Raw genomic sequence first — 23,798 nt, forward strand, 5'->3', positions numbered from 1 at the left:
TCAAGCATCTTTTTAGCTCTTTTGCTCTCGGCTGGTATGCTCAGGCATAATTTCAGTTATTTTGCATTTTGGTTCAGGTGTTAGCTTATTAGCTACCCTCATCGGCGGGCTCAAGCATCTTTTTAGCTCTTTTGCTCTCGGCTGGTATGCTCAGTGAAAACAACTGGGGGAAAGCCATAATAAGACATATGTTGTCAAGGAACACCATCTTTATTGGTCATGAACGTTGATCTCTTGTGGCTTGTATACATATTCTTCCTTGAGTTGTTTTCATGCGTAGAATCTTCTTAGTTGGCTGATGTGCCATGTATTGTTGACTTCTTTTCCATCTTCAGTTATCAACTTGTACATGCCTGGTCCGGTGACTGTTGTGACAATAAAAGGACCTTCCCATGGACTGAGTAGCTTATGGCATCCGTCAGTTTTTTGTATTCTTCTTAGTACTAGGTCTCCGATTTGGAGTGATCGAGGCTGGGTATTCTTGTTGTAGTGGTGCCTTAAACCTTGGAGGTATCTGGCTGATTGAAGGATAGCGTTTACTCTAACTTTTTCTGTACTGTCGAGTTCTAATTTTCAGGTGTGTTTTGCTTCTCCTTTGTCATATTGTTCTATCCTTGGTGACATCTAGATCAAGTCAGCAGGTAGTACAGCATCTGATCCATAAACTAGGAAGAAATGTGAGTATCCGGTGGCTCTGCTTATTTGAGTTCGTAGCCCCCATACTACTTTTGGTAATTCTTCAATCCATTTGGATCCATAGTCCACTAGTTCTTCATACAATCTTGGTTTTAATCCAGCTAGTATGAGTCTGTTAGCCCTTTCTACCTATCCACTGGCTTCTGGATGTGCGACTGATGCGTAATCTATGCCGAAGCCGCAATCCTGTGCCCAACTTTGGAATTCTATAGCTATGAAGGGGGAAACCAAATCTATGATGATTCGATTGGGCATGCCAAAGCAGTGCATAATGTCTTGGATGAACTCGACCGCTTTGGCTACGTTGTATTTTGCGAGTGGTTTGTATTCAATCCACTTGGTGAACTTGTCAATTGTTATAAAGATGTACTCGAAACCGCCCTTTGCTTTCTTGAGAGGTCCTACTTGATCCAGCCCCCAGCAGGAGAAAGGCCAAGCGGGAGGGATGCAGATGAGATTGTGAGCTGGTACATGAGCTTGTCTTGCGAACATTTGACAACCTTTGCATTTTCTGATGAGTTCTTCTACGTCTTTCAAAGCGGTTGGAACTTCCTTGATTTGTTAGCCACCGCTACGGTGTTGTCTAGTCCATGTTTTCTTTCCTGATGTCTGATGTTTTGATGATTTTGCTTTTTCGGGTTGTCTTGGTTGTTTCTATCCGGGAACATTTCTCGTGTCTTCTCCTCTGCAGTAATCATCTTTTCTACTGTACGTCTAAATTCTTTATTGTTTCTCAAGTTTTCTTTGCAGAAGTCCTGAAATTGCCACCTAGCCATAATTTCGTGAGAGAAAGCTTCGATTACTTCTCGTTCGGTGATGTCATGTACTTGAGCACGTAGTTCGCCAAATCGTCGATAGTAATTTCTGAGACTTTCGCATCCTTTCTGCTTGAGTCCTTTTAATTCTGCGTGGGTGATGGGGTGCGTAATGATACCCACAAAATTTTCATAGAAAACTCTTTGCAAGTCCTCCCAATTTCTAATTGACCCTGGATTTAATTTGTCTAACCATTGGAGGGGCATGATTTCTAAGGCCATGGGAAAAAATAAGGCCTTGATATCGTTGTCTCCTCCGGCTAGTTCAATCGACTGTGAGTAAATCCCGAGCCACTACCTTGGTTCAGTCTTGCCATCATATTTAGAGTGGTTGGATGGCTTGAACTTGTGAGGTAGTCGTATGGAAGCAAGTCTGTTTGCAAAACAGGGAATCTATCGTGCGTTATAGCTTCTATGTATTCTAATTCAGCGCCTCCTTCTAGCCAACTGTTGTCTTGGTGAGAGTAGTTCTGCGGGGTTTTCTGGATAGGTACTTTGCTTCTGGTCTTTCTTGGTTGTTTGACTCATTAGTCTTGACTATGGTCCCTTCTACTTTCTCTGTTGTGACTTCCACTTGGTTCGAGTCTCTCAAAAGCAGACTTCCTTTGATTTTGATCTTCCTGTCTATGAGACGTTGACCTGGCAGGTAGTCTTGAGTGGGTCCCTCCGTCGTATGCCCTTAGGGCTATTGACCAGAGAAGGTCCCGGAGCTGTTCCTATTTTTCACTGGGAAGTGATGTCGCTCTGAGTTCTTCTAGTGCTTCTTGGATCCTATTGTAGGGTGTATTCGCCGCGTGTCTTTCTTTGACTTCTTGTTATGATTTTCTTCTATTGTACTCGGCCAGATCTGACTCATATTTGACCCAAGCTTCCTTGCGCTGCCTAGCACGGTGTTGGTGTCCTTGTTTCAATTTGTTTCTTCTTTCTCTAGATTGCTTCTGATTCTCGGTCTCACCATTGTGCCCCTAGATAAAGGGTGATATGTTGGACTCAGATTCATCTGATGACTTGATGTCGGGTGCTTCTAGGGAGACCAATGGTGATCGAGGATGACGAACCATGAATACTTCTCATGCATGAATTGTTTTGTTATCGGCGTTGGTTTCCATACTGTCGGAGTCATTGATAACTTTAGTAGAGGTTGCAAGGTCATAGATCGAGTCTCCTTCTTGGTAGGGTAGGATTGCTGTTGTCATCATGCCGACTAGTCAGGTACCGCTATCCTTAGGAACGGAACCTGGCCAGTGGACGATGCAGTCTTGAGATGTTATAGTTAATACGAGACCTTCCTGAGCTCCTTTCAGTGGCATTCTAAGCACCAGATCAAGGGATCCTTTGGGCCATGCCTGATAAGATTTTGCCATGTTGTGGAGTCCGAACGGAAAAGGACCCGACTTCTTGAAAGGACTCTGAGTGTATTCCGAGTTGAATTCTAGATAGACCGAGGCCACGTTCTGGAACCCTGCCGGAAAAGAACTTGGTTTCTTGAAAGAACTCGGGTAAGACTCCATCTCGGATGCGGAGCCTAAGTTTGAGTCGGATGCGCAAAGCCGTGAAATCTGAGTTGGATCAGACATCACGAGCTGCGCAAATCTTCCGGCGAGTTGATCAATCGTAGTTGCCGAAATAGAAAGGTCTTCATGGTGATCCAAATCTTCGAGGAGACAGCTTTTGAGCTTGCCATCGTTGCCTACCTCACAGATCCATGAACCGAAGATGAAGGTTGATCCCATTGAGAAGATCATGTTGTCGAGGTCCGTCGAGCTCTCGGATGCAAATTCACCAAAAAGCCCCTACCTGGCGCGCCAACTATCGATGTTTCACCACCGATAGCCTACCATGGGGGTACCGGGGGTAGTTTGTTTGGGCTTCGGCGTATGCAGAACTCGACGGTAAACGCAAGAGACAGTCGATTTATCCTTGTTCGGGCCATCGACCGTGATCGAGTAATAGCCCTACGTTCAATCGGCGTTAGCCTTTGCATTTGATTGATTGTCAAGTGTTGCGTTATCTAACTCCCTTCTCTAGGAACTCCGCCCTCCTTTATATAGTCAGGAGGCCAGAGTCCTAGTCGGTTTACAATGTAGAGTCCTAGTAGGATTACAGGGTAGTATTACTACTAGGATTACATGTGAGGAATCCTAATCAAACTAGATCTCCTCTCTTCCTTGCGGTGTATCCCGTGGGTCCCGCATCGACACACATATAAATATGTTTCATGATTCATTAGATAAAGAATACTTCTAGAGAGGTCTAATGGCTTCACTTCATTCTTTCTATATTATTCAAAAACAAAATCATGCTTATACTCAATGATTGAAGCAAGGTTCAGAGAAGTCTGCATGAAATTAAATAGATAAATAAATCACATTATCTAAAAAACATTCTAATTAATAGTAGACAGTATAATAGAAGTTGAAAAGTCGACAAAGGCTCTCTTCTGCTTCACTAACATATCCACACGGTAAGCAATTTTCAGATCAGCTAACCTTGTCGTGCTGGTGATGATTCTGCTGACATGTTTTTAAACACTTTAGGCTCTGCTTTGAGACGAAGTTGATTCTAGAGATCCCGAGCGTAGAAATTTCATATAAAGGTACTTCGATTCACACAGCAAAAAAATAGTAGTAATTTTCACATGAAGTACTTCAATTCGTGCAGTAAAAATAGAAGGGCGCCGTCCATTGAGGCAGAGAACAGACTCAACAATATATGCATCAATCAAATCTAGCAAAAAAATCAACCATGCACACATCCAGTCCTAGAAATTTCAACATCACGTGGGTGACGATTAATATCCACAACCAACAAGCGCATAGTATACATGTCCCTGAGCCACACAGCATGGACTAATCTCACCGCTAAAATTCCTCGACACGCCCAGATCAAGCAAGCCAAGCAGTGGTTGAGGAACAGAGCAACGCAAAGAACTCGAAAATCATAGGGTGGATGGAAAGGAGACAGGCACACGTACCTCGCCTCTCCCTCAGCGGCAGGTTGCGATGGCCTCTCGCCAGTGGCCATGAAGAGGAGGGTGTGCGCCGGGCGAGGATGAGATCCTCGTCATCTCTCCCTTGGCGGCAGCAGGTGCTGGTCGTTCTCCTTCTCGGCGGACCAGTAGAGATGGCGATGATCGTCGATCTATTCCGCGGACTGTAGGGCGAGGGCGAGGGATGGTGGCACGCGACGTCCTGTGCGAGGACGCGGGATGGTGGCAGCGGTCGTAGGCAATTCACGATGGTGGTGACGGCGCTGAGGGATCTAGAAGGAAGGCCAAATCACTGTGTGAGTGCAAGGGGGAAGGCAGACTGTTGGAGATTGCGGTGATTGCGGGGCGAGCGGCAGGGGATTGCTGTCGCAAGGGAAGTTGCACCGTGAGGCAGAGGGACGATCTCATGGGGGAGGGCAGGAAGGTGATGCGAAGTTTTTGTCGCACCAAAAAGGTGAGGCCCGGTGGAAATTATGTATACCAAAAAGTAGAGGTGGAATGGGTTTTCGAGATATTAAAAGTTTCAACACAGCGTTGCTAGCAAAGCAAGTATGGCGACTATTGTTGGAACAAGATTCTTTATGCGCAAGAATTTTGAGAGCACGATATTACCTGGATGGGAAATTAGTGAATGCTAAATTGAGGAGTGGCAGTTCGTATACTTGGCAAAGCATTTTGACGGGTCTACAATGCTTTAAAAGGTGATATATTTAGAGAGTTGGGGATGGATCTCAGATAAATATTTGGGAAGATAGCTGGATTTCGTCAAGCCACAATCTTAAGGTTTTAACACCTCGTGGCAATAATTTGGTTACATCAGTGGAGGAGCTCATTAATCCAGTGACTGGTGCATGGGACGAAGAATTAATAAACGACCTATTCTGGCCTGTGGATGTCCACCGAATTTTACACATCCCCCTCAGATCTGGTAGGGAGGATGTAGTAGCGTGGCACTACAATCAGAATGGTTTCTTCTCTGTCCGATCTGCTTACCATTGTCAATGGTTACATAAATTTGGGGAAAATAGAGTGAATGAACAAGCAAGTGTAGTTGGTGATAAGGAGGTGTGGGCGAATTTGTGGAAGCTTAATGTCCCAGCCAAGATAAAAAAATTTGGGTGGCGAGTCCTACATGGCTTGCCATGTAGGGGTGTCCTTGCCAACAGGCACATTAAAAATTCAGGGACCTGCCCAGCTTGTAACGATACTTGTGAGGATATCAAGCACCTTCTGTTTATGTGTAAGCGCACAAAGGAGATTTGGCAGACAATCGGAGTATGGCAGGAGATTGAGAGGAAGGTAGCCGGTGACCGATCGGGGTCTGTGGTAGTGGCTACATTGATTAATAGATCAAGACCTCTCGCTTTCCTGAATCATTTGGGTTGGCCAAATTGATCTTAACATGTGGCTGGTTCATATGGTGGGAAAGAAGGAACTTAGTTCATGGCGAAACCATCCAATCCCAAGGGAGAGCAGCTTTATCCATTGCTACTTTGACAACAAATTATCAAAGAATTTTGAAGAAGACTGTCACGCGTGTTGTGGGATGGAAGAAACCACCTGAAGGAATTTTGCTACTAAACATTGATGCTAGCTATAGACCCAAAAGGGGTGATGGGGGTTAGGGGGGAGTTTTGAGAGATACAAATGGTGTTTTCATAGCGGTAGCTCATAGCTTTATCGAGCATGTGGTGGATGCGCCAACTACTGAAGTGCAAGCTCTTAGAGAGGGGCTCCTACTAGCCCAGCATGTTGGATGCAGCCAAATCATGGTTAAGTTGGACTACTTGGAGGTGGTCGAGACTATGAAGCCTGGCGATTTCTCAGCAACAGCAGGAGCACCAATTTATGAAGAATATAAGATGCTTTGGTAGGATTTTTCTTCAATTTTCATTGAGCATTGTAATAGAGATATTAATAGAGTAGCGTATAATTTAGCAACTTTAGCTATTCAGTCAAAGCATACACTACTGGATTCAGGTTCTTTGCCGAGTGCTTGAGGCACTCGGCAAAGGCTATATTGCACTCGGCAAAGCCTTTGCCGAGTGCGGCACTCGACAAAGCACACACGGCAAAAAATTGATCGGCAAAGCACTCTTTGCCGAGTGTATTTTATCGGGCCCTCGGCAAAGGCTTTGCCGAGTGCCCCGAGGGCCCTCGGCAAAGAAAAGCGACTGTCACGGTGCCGGTCCCATTGACGGTCACTTTGCCGAGTGTAAACCCTGCAGGCACTTGGCAAAGATTTTTTTTAATTTTTTTAAAAAAATTTCTTTGCCGAGCGCCAACCCGTGAGGCGCTCGGCAAAGATTTTTTTTAAAAAAATTTTTTTGCCGAGTGCCAAACCGTGAGGCACTCGGCAAAGAGCTTTTATTTTTTTTTGAAATTTTTCTTTGCCAAGTGCCAACCCTCCAGGCACTCGGCAAAGATTTTTTATTTTTTTTAAAAAAAATTGTTTGCCGAGCGCCAACCCGGAAGGCACTCGGCAAAGAGCTTTTATTTTTTTTTTAAATTTTCTTTGTCGAGTGCCACCCCTCTAGGCACTTGGCAAAGATTTTTTATTTTTTTTAAAAAACTCTTTGCCGAGTGCCAACACGGCAGGCACTCGGTAAAGTTTAATTTTTTTAAATTTCTTTGCCGAGTGTTATAGTCACAGCACTCGGCAAAGCTGGAAAATCTGTTTTCTAGTTGCCCATTTTGTCAGCTTTGCCGAGTGTTGTGACCATTGCTCTTGGCAAAGGGGTCCTTTGCCGAGTGCAACACTCGGCAAAGTGACCCAAAACGGCAAATTTTATTTTATTTTTGCATTCCATTATGACAAATACATTCATACAAACATATATCACATATATATCTCATCCATCGCATATATATCTCATCCATCGCATATATATCTCATCCATCGCATATATATCTCATCCATCACATATATATCTCATCCATCCACACATCCATCCGCCCATATCACATCCATCACAATATATAATAATAAGTGCTCAAGTCTATCCAAATAAGTTTACAAGTCCATCAAAGTCCACAAGTGCATCACAAGTATATCACAAGTCCATCACCAAGTGAACAACAAATGTAAAAAATACAACATGCACTCATCTCGGCCACTGCGACTGTGGTGAAGGCCCAGATGCATCATTCGTAGGTGCATGAGGTGGATTATTCGAACCATCGTCAGATGGAGACTGCACAAAGGAGAAAAGATTGCATGTGAGACAAGATTATTTTGATAGCTAATCTAGGACGATAGAGGCCATACAAGCAAAGCACAAGCGAAAGTAAAAAACTTTGATACTCATAGGAGTAGCTGCAGCTGCAGGACGCAGAGGCGGAGGTGGAACCAATAGCCCAGGTGGCAGAGACAAGCCCATACGTTGCCCAAGCCCTTGTAGGAAATCCGTAATGTCCATCAGCCTCTACGCCTGGGCCTGCCGCTCGGCCCGCTTGGCCTCCAACTGGGCCCCCAGCTCCTGACGTTCCTTCATTTCTTGTTCCAGCCGGGCCTACAATATTTCACTCCAATGTTTCAGTAATGCAAAGCTAATTAAGGTGTGTAAAGATCAATGTATGACGAGTAAAACAGGAATAACCTCGAGTGCGTCGACCCGGTGCTGTGCAGCAGTCGGCCGTGTGCGAATGGCCGGGCTCTCGCTCGTGCTCCGTGCTCGGATCTGGGAGAGAGAGGGAGTAGAGGTCGTGTCGATGATGCCATCGCCAAGCCAGAACCGCCCATGCTTCTTGCCTTGCCCCGCCCTCATGACGGCCTCTCCATCGAAGTCTGCCCCATGGAGCGACCTCGCCACCTCAGTGTACTCACTGATGCGGGAGTGGACGCTCAGGTTCGTGTATGCCTCGGGTGGGTCCTCCAGGTTGAAGGAGACGTCGGACGTCGCCTTACCCTTGTGGGCCATACACCATGCCTGGAAGTCCGAGCAAGCCTGGCCACTATGTGACGCCGACTGCGAGAAAGACAGCACGATGATTAGAAATCAGACAGAACTGAGCATGACAATAGATAAATCAATTAGCGTACCCATGCTTGTTTGTATCCGGCGAGGTTGCGGCTGCCTTGATGGTGTGCTGGACCTTGCATCAGTAAATGATGGTCCCAGGCATCCCTGTGCATCTTGAGGTACTCCTCCGTGAACCACCTGTCCACCATCATCGCCCAGCACTCGGGATACGCTTGGCACCACCAGGGAATCACCTACACGTCATCAAGTATTGGACATATAAGAAGATCTAATTAAACCAACTTAATCTCAAATCAAATCAATATTGATGTTCTTCATTTACCTCAAGGTACTGCTCCTGGGTCAGCTACATCTCTCTTGCGTCTTTCTTGGTTTTCCTCTCTCCAAGCTTCAACCCATAGTAGGTTACGATGGCCTAGATGCGCGCCTCGTGATGCATGTCGGTGACGAGTTTTTTTATAGGCTTTGGTAGTCGCCTGCTCCGCCCTAGCCTCAAATCCCTCCTCGCATCTGTAATAAGTCTACATACAAAAGCGATGTATCAATTCATTATTTCAAGAAAAGTCTAATGAATGCGGCGTATTAAGCAATGTTGTGCAAGGGAGACTTATCCAAAACTCTGCCTTCACCCGCGCCGCCTTGTTGGGGTACTCTGCGTCAGAGGCGATGACATAGTGGTCAAACGAGTAGGCTGGCTCCGTCTTTGATGCGTACGTGACAATGCCGGGGAAGTGCTGCCTGTAAGAAGACCCAGGATGCCGTTGACTAGCCGTGCGCTACCACCCGACACAACCACCCAGTTCCTGCACAAGTAATTAAGAAAAATTATTAGTTTTTTCATCATATCATATGAAGTAGTGGTGATAACATATACAGTTACTTACTTTTGTCCTTCGGGGCGAATCACTGGGCGTTGGTGAGGAAGCAGAACCTGTGGGAGGCTTGCGGGACCTCGCAAGTAGACACTCGAAGAGGAGTTGGAGGAAGCGAAACCCGTGCCTGTCGCCTCCCCCCCTCCTCCTCCTCCACCTCCTCCTCCTCCTCCTCCTCCTCTGTCTGTCGAACCAACTCCTCGTCTGACTCGTCCACGGGCGCCACCTCCTCCTGCGACTGGTGGTCCTCCTCACGTGGCGTGGGAGGAGACGGCCCCCTCCTATGGCTAGCGGTCCTCCTCCTGTTCGATCCCTCTACCGCCCCCTCCGCCCCCTCCTGCGACCGGCATGGTCTTTGGTAAATCGAGTTCACAGACCTATGACGGTCGCCCGCCATCTTTGTTCAATCACCTGCAATAAAAAAGAAAAACAAGACGTAATTAGAAATAGGTGCAAAAATAAACAAAACATAATTACAAAAAACATAGTATTACATGTATTAGAAATATATGCAAAAATGAACAAAACATAATTACAAAAAACATAATATTACATGTATTAGAAATAATCTTCATGATTGAAATTAGCTGGATCATAGGTCTCGTCATCACTATCAACATTGTCCAACTCATCAACACTATCCGAAGGAGGAATGTTGTCTTCATTGTCATTGCTGAAATGTAATCGCTCAAGCATTTGTATGTCCTTCAGATTTCACACCTCGTCTCCAGTGTCCTCGTCATCATCCCTTTCATTATCTACTTCCATTCCTATCTCTTCGGTTAAGTCTATGTCAAACCTCCCTTGTAGCCCCTCTTCTTGATAGAACTCTCCATCATATGTGTTTGGGTTGAAGTTGTAATCTTCATTGTTTGGGACAGGTAGTTTACCGTGTGGCGATTCCTTGTGCACAATAGACCAACCCTTAAGATGCTCGGCATCTTTGCATGCGTATGACGTATAATAAACCTAGACGGCCTATTGAGCCACAATGTAGACATCTTTTCCTGGATAGACGGAATCCTGTCGAATCTCGACTAGCCCAAGCTTAGGGGTCCGTCTCGTTACACCAGGATGAAACCAGTGGCATTTGAATATGACAAGAGTAAGAGGTTTGGAACCATAAAATGATAGTTCGTAGATTTCTTCAATTATTCCATAATAGTCGAGTCCATCAGTGCCGGGTGTAACAACTCCGCTATTTGTGGTTTGTCGATTGGGCCGACTCTGCTCGTAGCTTGCTGTGTGAAAACGATATCCATTCACATCATAACCGGTAAATGACTTGACCCTAACGGCACAGCCATTTGCAACATGTCTTAACTCATCACTTATAGGCGCATCAGTTTGGGCTTTCTGTTTGAACCAACAAATGAAATTGGGGCTCCCTGGTCCCGCACCCCGTGAAAGAAGGGTATCATTTTCTTGCGGGGTAGGTTGCCTTGATCCATGCTAGGATTGACGAAGAAATTCCCTGTACCAACGAGAAACAAGGGGGTTGGACGATGAAACAAGGACATACTACGAAATGAAACAAGTTCGTTTAGAACTTACCGAATGAACGGTTGCACCTCGACAAGGTTGGTCAACACATATAGCATGATACTGCGCCACTCTTCATTTTTCAATTGCTTAGTGGTCGATGCACTTGCGCTTCCAAGTTGCCCTTGGAAAAGGCTGAGGTTCGATTCAATTTCGCCAGCATTGTAACGAGGGGGTGGATTATGAACGTTAGGAAGTTTCTCAGTGTAGTATTTCTCTGTGAAGTTCGACACCTCCTCTAGAATGTATGCCTCTGCAATGGAAGCCTCAATTCTGGCTTTATTTCTATATTTTTTGTGAAGAGTCTTCAGACATCTCTCGATTGGATAGCACTAACGGTTCTGCACGGGCCCTCCCATCCGTGCCTCATATGGGAGGTGCACAATCAAATGCTGCATCAACAAGAAGCAGGCGGGTGGAAAGATCTTCTCTAACTTACAGAGCAACACGGGTGCCGCTTTTTCCAAGTCATCAATGACGGTCCGAGAGAGCTCCTTGGCACAAAGCTGGCGGAATAAGTAGCTCAACTCTGTCAGCACTTGCCAGACATGCTCCGGGACATAGCCTCGAACCATCGCCGGAAGAAGCCACTCAATCCATATGTGGTAGTCATGACTCTTCATCCCGTTGACTCGCAGAGTGCCTAAGTTAACTCCCCTCTTTAGATTCGCTGCATACCCATCAGGGAACATTAGCTTCTTGATCCATTCAAGTACTTCTCTCCTTTGGTCCTTTTTCAAGACGAAATCAGCCTTAGGCCTTCTCCAGGTCTTGCCACGACTAGGAGGTTGCATCTCTTGATTTGGTCTATCGCACAACGTTGCTAGGTCTACTCTAGCCTTTGGGTTGTCCTTAGACTTTTCAGTGTCCATGAGTGTTGCCCAAAGTGCCTCGACGACATTCTTTTCAGTGTGCATTACATCAATGTTATGTGGTAGAAGATGGTCATCGAAATAGGGGAGCCTTGTCATGCCCGAGATATGAGTCCACATATGCTGCTCACCATATCCCACAAAACCACCTTCTTCATTGGGCATGAGAGCACCTATCTGAGCATGAACCTTGGCACCATTCATCATCCGTGGTGCAGGGTTTGTCACTTTGACGCCTTTCATAAAGTTCTTGATGTCTTGTCTGAATGGATGGTCAAGAGGTAGGAATTGACGATGTCTATCAAACGACGAATACTTGCCACCCTTCTGCAACCAAATAAACCTCACACCTTCCTTGCATATTGGACATGGGAACTTCCCGTGAACACACCAGGCGCAGAATATCCCATACGCCAGAAAGTCATGCAGGGAGTAGTGGTACCAAACGTGCATTTTGAAGGTTGTCTTTGTAGCTCGATCGTATGTCCATACCCCTTCGTCCCAAGTATGGACCAATTCATCAAACACGGGCTCCATGAACACACCCATATTACTCCCTGGGTGTCCAGGAATTATCAACGACAAGAATATGTTATGTCATTGAAAAGAGACACGGGGGGGAGATTAAGGGGGATAACAAAGACGGGCCAATATGTGTATGGGGCAGCCATCATTCCATAAGGATTGAACCCATCTGTTGCCAACGCGACACGTACATTACGAGCCTCATCTGCTTTGTCATGATGTTTATCATTAAAGCGGATCCAAGCTTCACCATCGGATGGATGTACCATCTTGTCAGAATTGTACCGTTTACCATTTTTATGCCATGTCATTTGTTTCATGGATTTCTCGGTCATGTATAGCCGTTGGATCCTCGGTAGGAACAGAAGGTACCGTAGGATTTTCATGGGGATCGTAAGTTGCCTCTTCTGGCCATCATCAGAGTCTACCTCCAGGTACCTGGAGGATTTACACTTTGGATAAAACTTTGCATGCTTGTGTTCTTTCCTAAATAGGAGGCACCCTTTCAAACAAGCATGTATCTGCTCATATGGCATCTTAAGTGCTCGAAGAAGTTTCTGTGACTCGTACATGCTCTTCGGCAGAATGTGACCCTCTAGAAGTAAGGTGCCAATCACGGCCAACATCTTATCGAAGCCAGGTCGACTTAAGTTTAACTCGGACTTCAACCCCATTAAGCGTCCAATGGCATCCAGTTGAGACACCGTTGACCGATCGTGAAGGGGTTTCTGTGCCGAGTCCATCATATCATAGAACGCCTGTGCGGCTGCTTCCATCTCCTCCTTCTCACGTCCCTCATCGAACTATCCTTGGTGAAAGTCATCTAACATGTCTGCTACCCCGGCATCAGCATCAAAAGCCTCCACCCGTGGTCTCACCACCTCCTCTCTCATACGATGGGCTTCACCATGGTGGACCCACCGGGTGTAGTCCAGCGTAAATCCATTCTTCACAAGATGTTTACCTATTTCCACCTTGTTTACCCTTCTCCTGTTTCCACATTTGCTATAGGGACACAAAACTAGGCAATGTCCTTTAGCAACGTTGCCAAATGCACTGTTCAAGAAAGCATCGGTCTTGTTCATCCATTCCGTGGTGTAATCACTCTGACTTCTCCAGCCCGTGTATATCCACTTACAGTCATCCATCCTCTAACATATGTATCGGCGAGTAATGTAACCATCAATTGCATCTACATGGTGTTCCTACTGTCTAATAGGTGAGGATAGGTCCAAATCCCACCCGCAGATGCGTAGATGAGGTTAGTTTCTATGCTCTACTCCTATCCGAGATAGAATTTCGGCAGCACCTCCCCACTGTTCTCCAGATACACGTCCTGCCAAAGAAGAGTGTGTATCCAGAGAACAACAGGGAGGTGATGCCAAAACTCTGTCTCGGACTAGAGCAGAACATGAAAAACTAACCCATCTACACATCCGTGGGCTGTCCAAAAAGCGTAGACAATCCGAAATAGATACGGTCATAGATATGCAAAGATCTGCATACCTCCAACTGTATCTCTTTCGAACGGGAGACGCCTAACTGGGTTACGCGATCTACGACAATGATACGAAAAGAGGGGTTATACCTAGGGTGGTGACGGAGTCAGGCTAGCGGGGCCATGGCGGGTCGGTGCAGTGGCGAGACGACGCGGTGTAGGCAGACCGACACGGTGGCGAGAACTCCGACTCAACTCTGACGGGCTCTTCTCTACAAAAATGGAACAAAATACTGTCATTTACAAAAAAAAATCGGCAGAACCTCCCCTGCACGGTGAGGTTTCCAAAACCTGCAAAAAACAACAGCAAAAAAATCAGATATCACATGTGGAGATGTCCTGGTTTGTAAGCATCGTACGTGACAACGTACACGAAATGTTCTGAAATTTTTATCATAGCCTCCACATATGATATCACGACATCTCAACAAGTTTCATGATTTTCGGACTTCGTTTGCTTTTTATAGAATTTATAAACACTTCACACGCAATTTCGCGGACATGTTTCGTGAACAAGATGTCCGAAATTTCGGGTCCGTTCCTGGATACGGCCTCTCACAACACTCACTAACATGACTATCAATTTTCGAATCATTAAACTCCATTATTCGTACCACGTGCAGTTCAAATTTCTAATTTTCGGAAAAATTCAAGTAAACGAAATAAAGTAACTAAATATAACAAAAAGCCACAAAAAATCCCCAAATTGTAACTAGGAGTTTCTGGTGCTTTAAAAAAGCTGCACAAAAAAATTAGAGGCCAAAAACAAAAAAAAACAAAAAAACTTTGCCGAGTGCCGGGGCATGGCACTCGGCAAAGGGTGTCTTTGCCGAGTGCCAACCATCAGGCACTCGGCAAAGAATGTTTTAAATTTTTTTTTTAAATTTCCTCTTTGCCGAGTGCATCCACAGGAGCACTCGGCAAAGAAATAATAAAAAAAATAAATCTTTGCCGAGTGTCGTCTAGGGGGCACTCGGCAAAGTATTTTAAAAATAAAAAAAATTCTTTGCCGAGCGCCAAATCTGAGACGCTCGGCAAAGAATTTAAAAAAAATTTAAATCTTTGCCGAGTGCCAGATCTGGGACACTCGGCAAAGAAATTAAAAACAAAAAAAAACAAATCTTTGCCGAGTGCCTAATCGCAGGCGCTCGGCAAAGAAGGCGGTGACAGGACGCCGTTTCACGGGCAGCCTATGCCGAGTGTAGAGATTTTGCCGAGAGTCTAGCACTCGGCAAAGGAGTCCTTTGCCGAGTGCCCGTGTTTGCCGAGTTGCCGGCACTCGGCAAAGAAGATCTTTGCCGAGTGCCCGATTTTTGACACTCGGCAAAGAATTTTGCACTCGGCAAAGTCTTTGTTTCCAGTAGTGATACTTGTATTTGGGTCGATGAACCCTCTAGCTTCATACTTAAGCCCTAGTGAACGATGTAACACTATTTTTGAATCAATAAAGTGCTCCAGGTGGCTTCCTAAAAAAAGAAATAAACATGAAAAATTGAAATATAAAAATAATAATAAATAAAAATAATTAATTACAGTAAAAACATCAGTACAGCTGTACAGGTTACGCTCCGCGTCTTTCTTTCTTTCTTTTTTTTTTTTGAGAAATCGCTCCTCGACGGTTGTTACCGGACACCGACACCTCATCACCTACCGTGCAATGTATTTTTTTTTTTTTAGAAATGTACTCCCTCCGTCTCAGGATACTCGATCAGAAATATCGCAAAGACCAAGTAGCGTATGAATTAGCGCGTGCTCCTAGAAATTTCCCTTGGGTTCCATCTCCGATTAATTGCATGAAACGTTACTCCGCGGCGCCATTAGCCAAATCGCCAAGCTCCGAGCGCATGCATACATGCAGATGCAAATTTGATGGAGCCCATCTAACGGATGGGAGTTGAACGAGGAGGTCCAACAACCTGCAGTAAATTCTGCATGCAAAATAGTCTACCGTGTTTTGCTGTTGCATGCATCCGAAGAGTCCTGCGCCTCGTATCCTGGGACTCACTGAAAAAGCAGTTACGCCTAGTATCATGAGAATGTATTTTTTATTGGGACCATATCATCGAAGCCGAAGGGATCGTCGCTGTGATGATTCTATTCTATTCTATCCGAGCGCTCGCACCAAAAGAATCCCGAAAAATTTATAGGCCGAATAAAACCCAACCAAGTGCCGCCGCCGTCAAAGCCTGCATGCAAGGGTTAGCTCTTCCGTAGCCCCTACGCAACCAACCGTATATATTGTACAGCAAACCCTCACCTGTTTCGTCACCTAAAATCAACCAAAAGCCGCCGCCGCCACCACCACCCGATCGCCATGGGCCGTGTCATCCGGGCGCAGCGCAAGGGCGCGTCGGGGTCGGTGTTCAAGTCCCACACCCACCACCGCAAGGGCCCCGCCCGCTTCCGCACGCTCGACGTCGGCGAGCGCAGCGGGTACCTCAAGGGCGTGGTCACCGACATCGTGCACGACCCTGGGCGCGGCGCCCCACTCGCCCGCGTCACCTTCCGCCACCCCTTCCGCTACAGGCAGCAGAAGGAGCTGTTCCTCGCCGCTGAGGGCATGTACACCGGCCAGCCCATCTACTGCGGCCGCGGCGCCAACCTCTCCATCGGCAACGTCCTCCCCGTCGGCACCCTCCCCGAGGGAACCGTCATCTGCAACGTCGAGAGCCGCGTCGGCGACCGTGGTGCCCTCGCGCGTTGCTCCGGCGACTACGCCATCGTTATCGGCCACAACACGGACAACGGGACGACCAGGTATATTCAGATTGATATGGGTGAATAGTAGTAGATGTAGATCATTATTCTCTGTTGCCGTTCATGCATGCATGCTCGTACAATTAACGAACGAACAACCATACGATCCTTGACACATGCCATGCAGGGTGAAGCTCCCGTCGGGCGCCAAGAAGTTGCTGCAGAGCAACTGCCGCGCGATGGTCGGGCAGGTCGCCGGCGGCGGCAGGACGGAGAAGCCGTTGCTTAAGGCCGGCAACGCCTACCACAAGTTCCGCGTCAAGAGGAACTGCTGGCCCAGGGTGCGCGGCGTGGCCATGAACCCCGTGGACCATCCGCACGGAGGAGGTAACCACCAGCACATAGGCCACGCATCCACCGTCCGTCGGGACGCTCCTCCTGGAGCAAAGTCAGGCCAGATCGCCGCACGGAGGACCGGCAGGCGCAGAGGGCAAGCCGCTGTGACAGCCGGCAAATCAATGCTATGAGACCTTTTATCTGTGGCAATCTGCCAGATATCTATCAGCTATGTTCGTTAGCCAGTCGTTATTTCGTTCGAGATAGAGTTACTTAGGGCTAGGTTAGGGTTTTGTTGGATCGATCGAATTGTCGGGGTCGCATTGTCCGGTATGTTGGTCAGACCCATAATAAAAGAAAAGAAGACTCACGTTTGAGCTTTTCTGGTCATATAAGTTTTGCTACGCATTATCTCTCCATGCATAATAGAAATAGTGTATCTAGAAAAGTTGGAAAGTCAAAAGGTTTTATAAATTGAAACAGATGGAGTTGTTGTTGTTGCTGCTGTTGTTTTTTTAGAAAGCTTTGCCCTCTCCTCCCCTGGTACCCTATTATCACTTCACCGGACACCGCCAATAACCTATTATAACTTCCATCGACCGGACATCGCCAATCATCGCTAATCTCACGTATATATGGTCCAATACCTCCGTAAATGCTTATGCAAGCCCTTAAATACCAAAAACCATCATTCCAATTCCAACAGTCCTTATAAAATATATAAGCCCTAGAATACCAAAAACCATCGGCTTGGTTCATTCCAATTCAACAGTCCTTAACAATGTTGACAATGATGTCCTTATACTAATGGATAGGTAGAGCCAAAGAATGTGAACTATACAAGTTAACAATACTACTAGCGGGTCGATATATGCCAGGTCAAGTCATGACTCGACATTGATACGGTACCCGATAGTGATAGAGGGCTTCATAGTCGGGTCACTTAGATCCCAGCCACTTATCCGCAGCCTCGGATCTTGGTAGTGAAGCTATATCATTAACGGCTCATGCACACCTGACATTAACGTGCCGGCCTGCACGTATTTTGTAGCAATGGATGCACGTATTTTGTAGCAATAATGGATCCATTACCAGGCCGTATATGACTTGCTTGTTTGTGCATGACACATACCGAGATCTTTATACCCTACTTATTTGAGATTGTAAGTAACTTGTGTATCCCTCAAGTATCATTTGAGAAAGTGTTTGGGACGAAACCAAAATAAACCACGCCATGCTTTGGTGAATGAAATCGGCGCTTTTGGCGTGTAGTGACATGGCACACCACTAGTCAGCAGTCATAGCATGAAACGAACGCTGCCTAATTTAGGCACCAGGAATCGTGTCGAGCTGCGCCATGTTAGGGTAACGTACCCAAACAAATGCATGTACTACTTTTTTGTTGTTTTCACATAACCTGATGATTGACCAAATAGTATAAATTCCTTCTTCCTATTAGGGTCAAAACGTGTACCATCATGAATTTATAAGAGGGACGTCGCACAAGATTAATATGATTCCTTTATAGGTGTAGCTACGCAGTACTCGTCAGAGTATTTTGGCCGGAATGCATGCACAGTCCAGTCGACTCACGTTATAACCAGATGAATGAACAGACCCAAAAATATAATGTAAACTAAAGTGAGTCATAACTGAAAATTAATTTCTAAAGTACTAGCAATGTTTGGCATAGTTCGGCTACTTGCTATAATCTCATCATTCCAGAGTCAAGCTGTTTTTCTCTCATCTTAAGGGCTCATTCGGTTAGACCTCATTCCTCTGATAGGAATCGTTCCGGGTGAAGACTAGCTATATATATAAATTACACAAGCATTTCTGATAGGAATGGAACATGAATCCCCTATAACCGAACGATGCGTAGAAAGAACTAAGAGCCAAATGAATCCAGTATTTTTAGCTTCGAGGGCTCTATATATAAACCAATGGAATCCATAGCCGTTTGCTGGAGAGGCCTGTATCTACTGCATGGGAGCAACGGACGAGAACATGCAAGGTGTTTGTTATTACTGAAGCCATCATATCAAGGAAGGCTACATGCCGAATTCTATCAGGTATTTGCCCAGCCTTTCCACCAATATGTTGCGCTGCCTGGGAGTCATCGGTTGGTCGTAGATGCCAGCAATGATGAGTGCCAGCCCTGTCTTCATCACGGTGATGCCTCCTGATCCCTGGAAAACAAAAACAAAAAAAAAAGTGTTTTGTTTAGGGAACCAAAGGCAGATGTGGAGTGCCTTTACATGTTAGTTAGTTATAATTAGATCTAAAAGCATGTACATGGCCTCCTCAAATACAAGAGAAGTGGATCAAATAATATTTGACCATATTTCGCTTGGAAAGTAACAAAGATATGTGTAACAATTCAGTAACTTCGAATCATGAGGATATTGGAGAAAAGAGTAGATTTCAAAGAGCATTACCGCTAGAATTGCTATTGTTTCTCTAACGAGAATCCTGCTCCAGAAATAAAATCCATGGCACAGCGGCATGTAACGGCCACATAGGTTGAACGGAAGAAAGCAATTTATGAGAAACCACAACCGATGATCAAAGTCCGGGACCTGAAAGTTTAGACTAAATGAGTTTGTATGAAATCTGTTGTAAACGCTATGGTTTATATTGATCTAGTATATATGTAATAAAAAATAGTATGTTATTTGTCTATAACAAATGTATTGCGTTTTGCTTCATCTTACACAAATGGCATAATTGAATAAATAAAGAATACATTGTATATATAGGGATTATGGAAACCGGTCCAACTAAAGGGATTTGTGAAGGGAAAATTTTTCATTACTATGTTATCTACTTTTCTTTGCTATATTCTCGTTGGCAAATCCAATTTTGCAGTTAATAGCTAAGTACCGAGCGATTCAAAATATTTAGCAGCCAAAGGCTCATGAAACAATGTACTGTGTGTCCACCTTATCTCTGTCCCGTTCACACATCTCTCTCCCTGTTATCTCTTCCCCTCACTCTCAGCCTGTTCGGGAGGCCGTATCGTATCGTGGATTATTTACTGCTGGCTGGTTTGGTGTGAGAGAAAAACACTGTTCCCGGCTGGAAATTTACGATCGTTTACGAGCAAGCGAACAGGCTGTCTATCTCTCTTATCTACCACTAGTAGAGAACAGACATTTCATCCTAGACCAAAATGGGCTCTAGTCCCGGTATTTTTTGCGTCCGGGACTAGAGAGACCTTTAATCCCGGTTGGTGTCTCCAACCGGGACTAAAGGTCCCTGCCCAACGGCTATTGCACTCGGCACAGTGGCAGGGGACCTTTAGTCCCGGTTGGAGACACCAAACGGGACTAAAGGTGGACCTTTACTCCCGGTTGGAGCCACCGACCGGGACTAAAAGTCCTCCAACCTTTAGTCCCGGTTGGTAACACCAACCGAGATTAAAGGTTCCCCGGTGGGTTAGTTCAAAAGGGAATCATCTTATCCATTGTTAGATGTGTTGCGTCTCTGTATTACACAGACCTCTCTCCATCACGCTCTCTTATTTACATAGACCTCCAACCCTCCCCCCTTCCCCCTCTCCTTGACGCTCTGAGCCGAGTAGGGTGAGAGCACCGACGACCAAGCTAAGAGTATGCCCCCTGCATTCCATGGAATACCCATGTTCTTTCAACAAAAAATAAATATATGTATATAAGTATATATGTACAATTATATAGCATGTTGTAAATTGACCTATAAGCCTAATCGACCTACTACTAGCCCATGAAGTCATTAGAAACTGCATCCATCTCCCGTCTCCGTTGTCCCGTTCAGCAAATTGGCGTCCTCCGTCCATGACATAGCGCCTCGGGCGAGTTTTGCGGCGCATTGACTCGGAAGTCGAAAGCAGCGGTTGATGGTCACGGCGCGGCCATCACCCCTCCCCGGCTCCCCCTCGGCCCCCGGCCCTCCCGGCTCCGTTGTCCACTCAACTCGCCCCCTCACTCTCTTGTTATTGTCTTAAGGTAGAAGAAGGCTAGAGGTAGAAGAACGATGGAGGCTGTTGGTATAAAAAAATTCATGTGTTGAAATTATATAAAATACATAGTTGTGCAGTAGATGGACTCAACTAGTAAAGCCCAGGCGAGCAGATCAGCGGACGGTGCGCATGCCTGAGAGTGGGATGGGAGCGCCCATGGCCGGGCAACGTGCCATGCTGGGCGAGCGTGTGCCCACGGCCGGACGGCTGCCACAATGAAGGAGGCCGGCCATGGCCGGACAGTGTATGCAGGCTTTTGGGGACGTTTTCTCAATGATTTTTAAGGGCATTAAATTTTTAGCCACAACCAGAAATTAATTCTAGATTCGGTTGGTTGGTCGTCCGTGCGAATCACTTATTTATAGAAATTTTTAGAACTATCTAAGTGACATTCACTTGTTTTAGCCCCTCCCAATAACTAAATTTAGGCCATATATTTATACCGTTTTAGTAGTATTTACACTGTCTTGTTATTATATTTATAGTTATTTCATTGGTGTAATTTATTGGACAGAGTAATGTAATTTTGGGATAACGCAAATATATGCTAAATTTTTCAAAAAAAAAAATACAAATTATTTATATGGATTCTAAATATTAGAGAAATATTTGTTAAAGTATTCACAAATGTCATCAAATTAGAAAAAAAATGCAGATCTCAGAGGAAGAGAAGAATTGAGCACAAGGGCGAGCGCGGAGCTCCATCCTTGTGAGCGGCGGCGCGAGGGGCCGCGCACCGGCGGCGGAGGGAGCCGGCCTGGGGGCGGTGACGGTGCAGGGAGCAGCCTTGGAGCAGTGGCGGCCGGCCTGGGGTCAAGTCGACGACGTAGCCACGGCTTGGGGCCGACGACGTAGCCACTGGACGTAGGAGGACACGCGGCTCTAGCCTATATCCCTCACTGCTCGTGGCTAAACAATCAATCCAATGCCAGAGCACGTGCCACGAAACAAATCGGACTGCGACAAATTCGGTTGCCGGCACAAGATAAAACATGCGGTTGCTCTAAAGCAATTCTGAAATTTTTCCATAGAGGTGACTGTGAACACTGGTTCTGAAAGTCAATTTTAACCATCCCCTGAAAATGTTCTTTGTAGTATTGTACTCCCTCCGTATCGTAATTAGAAGTCGTTTAGGACATGATTACGCTTACCAAGGAGTGCCAAAGAGTGATTAATTAGGGAGGAGTTTTCCTTCTTTGCCCTTATTAAATAGGACTGCGGGTGTCTCCTATACAACAATTCCTCATAGTCCGAGTGGTAAGCGATCTGCGGACCGAGGCTGGAGGTCCAGCGTTCAAATTCCTTGGCCGCACTATTTTTTGGACGCTCGCGGGAATTTGCATGGCGCTGTGCACGCACGCTGGTTGCGCGCTATGCCGCGTGAATTTTTTCAGTTGCCGCGTGTGTAGACTTTTTCGTTCACTCTTTGTTTCGCATGTGCGCGTTTTTTTGTTCGTTTGGCGCTCAGCGCTCAGCAGGTCAATCGGGCTCTTAACGCGCGGCGCGGGATGCGAAGCGCGAGCTCTTAACGCGCGGTGAGGGATACGAAGCGCAAGGGGCAGCATCGTCCAAACTTTGTGTTGGAGGTCAGAACGACTTCTAATCGCTCAGATCCGTCCGTGGCCAGAACGACCGCTATTTGCGATACGGAGGGAGTACGGCACTATTCGGAATCGTTAGTTAGTTTTTATTTGACAGAGACAAGGCACAGAAAGAAAGGTCAGCGGCAATTGGGCAGTCACCTTCTTGCCGCGACGAATGACAGCGCCAGGTTGTCCTTGCATGATTCTCAAAAAAGGTTCTCCTCGTTATTTCATGGGGAACAGGCCTGTCGGGGAGTGCCCCGGTTCATAGAAATCTTTCATGATGTTGGCAATCTCCACGCTCCTGAACTAGACACACCACACACACAAAAATCCCCTCGAGAGATGAGATGGCAGCGGGATCACGCAAACAACATCGATCATAGCAGTAGCAAGCTGCTGAATGATGGTGACCTGGGGGAACGCGTCGCTCTGAGCCCAGACGGTGCCGTCGTGGCCGAAGACTAGGACTGACAAAATACTCGGGCTCGCCAACTCATTTGGACTCGTGGCCGGATCAGCTCGGCTCGAGTCGGCTCGTTTTAGCTTTTTTATGAGTTGAGCTGGAAGTCTAGGTCGCTATTTTAACGAGACAACTCGAGCCAGCTCGTGAGCTGGTCATGAGCTGAAATGAGTTGAGGCCTATCAGCCCACGACCATAAATCCAGAAGATAATAATGCTAATCTAGAAGTGTACATCTATTTTATTGGTATGTAATCCTTATTTTCAGCTGTTTCGTATGAATTTTAATTTTATAATTGTTGTGGTACTTAAATATTGATTTTATGGATTGTTTTCGGAAAGAATATGATGATGCTGACATTAAATTTGTGGACTTTCCTAAGTTTGTGGTGGCAAGCAACTAGTTAGTATACTGAAACTGCATAATCATGGATAGACCAGCTATGTTGCATGGTTGATACTTTTGATGAACATGATATGTATTAATCATGTATGGTTGCATAATGATGGACATCACCTTTAGAAATTAATGTAGCATAAACATTATAAACATATGTGTCCTATTTTTTTATAGCTCGTGAGCTAAACGAGACAGTTTGAACTCGGTAACGAGCCGAGCCGAGCTACCCCTCTAGCTCGTAATATTAACAAACCGAGCCGAGCTGGCTCGATGTCCAGCACTACCGACGATGGCTGCGGCGGTGAGATGGTGGCCCTCTACCTCGCACATCAGGAGCTCGTCCATGAATGGCTGCCAGAACTAATTTTCAGCCGAGTCAGCCTATTTTATTTTATTCTCTCATAGAATATTATTGAATCAGCCGAATTCAACCGGTTTTAATGCCGGCCGAACATGCCAACGTCGTCGACATCCTTGTCGTCCTCCGGATCCGTCCTCTGATCTCGCACTGCTCGCCAAGGACGGAG

At 46.0% G+C, this 23,798-nt stretch overlaps 1 protein-coding gene and 1 pseudogene across 1 annotated transcript; one reads left to right on the forward strand and one right to left on the reverse strand.

The window, feature by feature from the left end:
* Nucleotides 1-16,054: 16,054 nt before the first annotated feature.
* Nucleotides 16,055-17,260, forward strand: LOC136513943 (large ribosomal subunit protein uL2-like). Its single transcript, XM_066507923.1, has 2 exons — nt 16,055-16,549; nt 16,677-17,260. The coding sequence occupies exons 1-2, from the start codon at nt 16,107-16,109 to the stop codon at nt 17,014-17,016; spliced, it is 783 nt and encodes a 260-aa protein (XP_066364020.1). The 5' UTR covers nt 16,055-16,106; the 3' UTR covers nt 17,017-17,260.
* Nucleotides 17,261-18,876: 1,616 nt separating this feature from the next.
* LOC136511194 (profilin-9-like) lies at nt 18,877-23,743 on the reverse strand (annotated as a pseudogene).
* Between the last annotated feature and the right edge of the window lie 55 nt (nt 23,744-23,798).

Source organism: Miscanthus floridulus, chromosome 16 (genome assembly GCF_019320115.1).
Source record: "Miscanthus floridulus cultivar M001 chromosome 16, ASM1932011v1, whole genome shotgun sequence".
NCBI lineage: Eukaryota > Viridiplantae > Streptophyta > Magnoliopsida > Poales > Poaceae > Miscanthus > Miscanthus floridulus.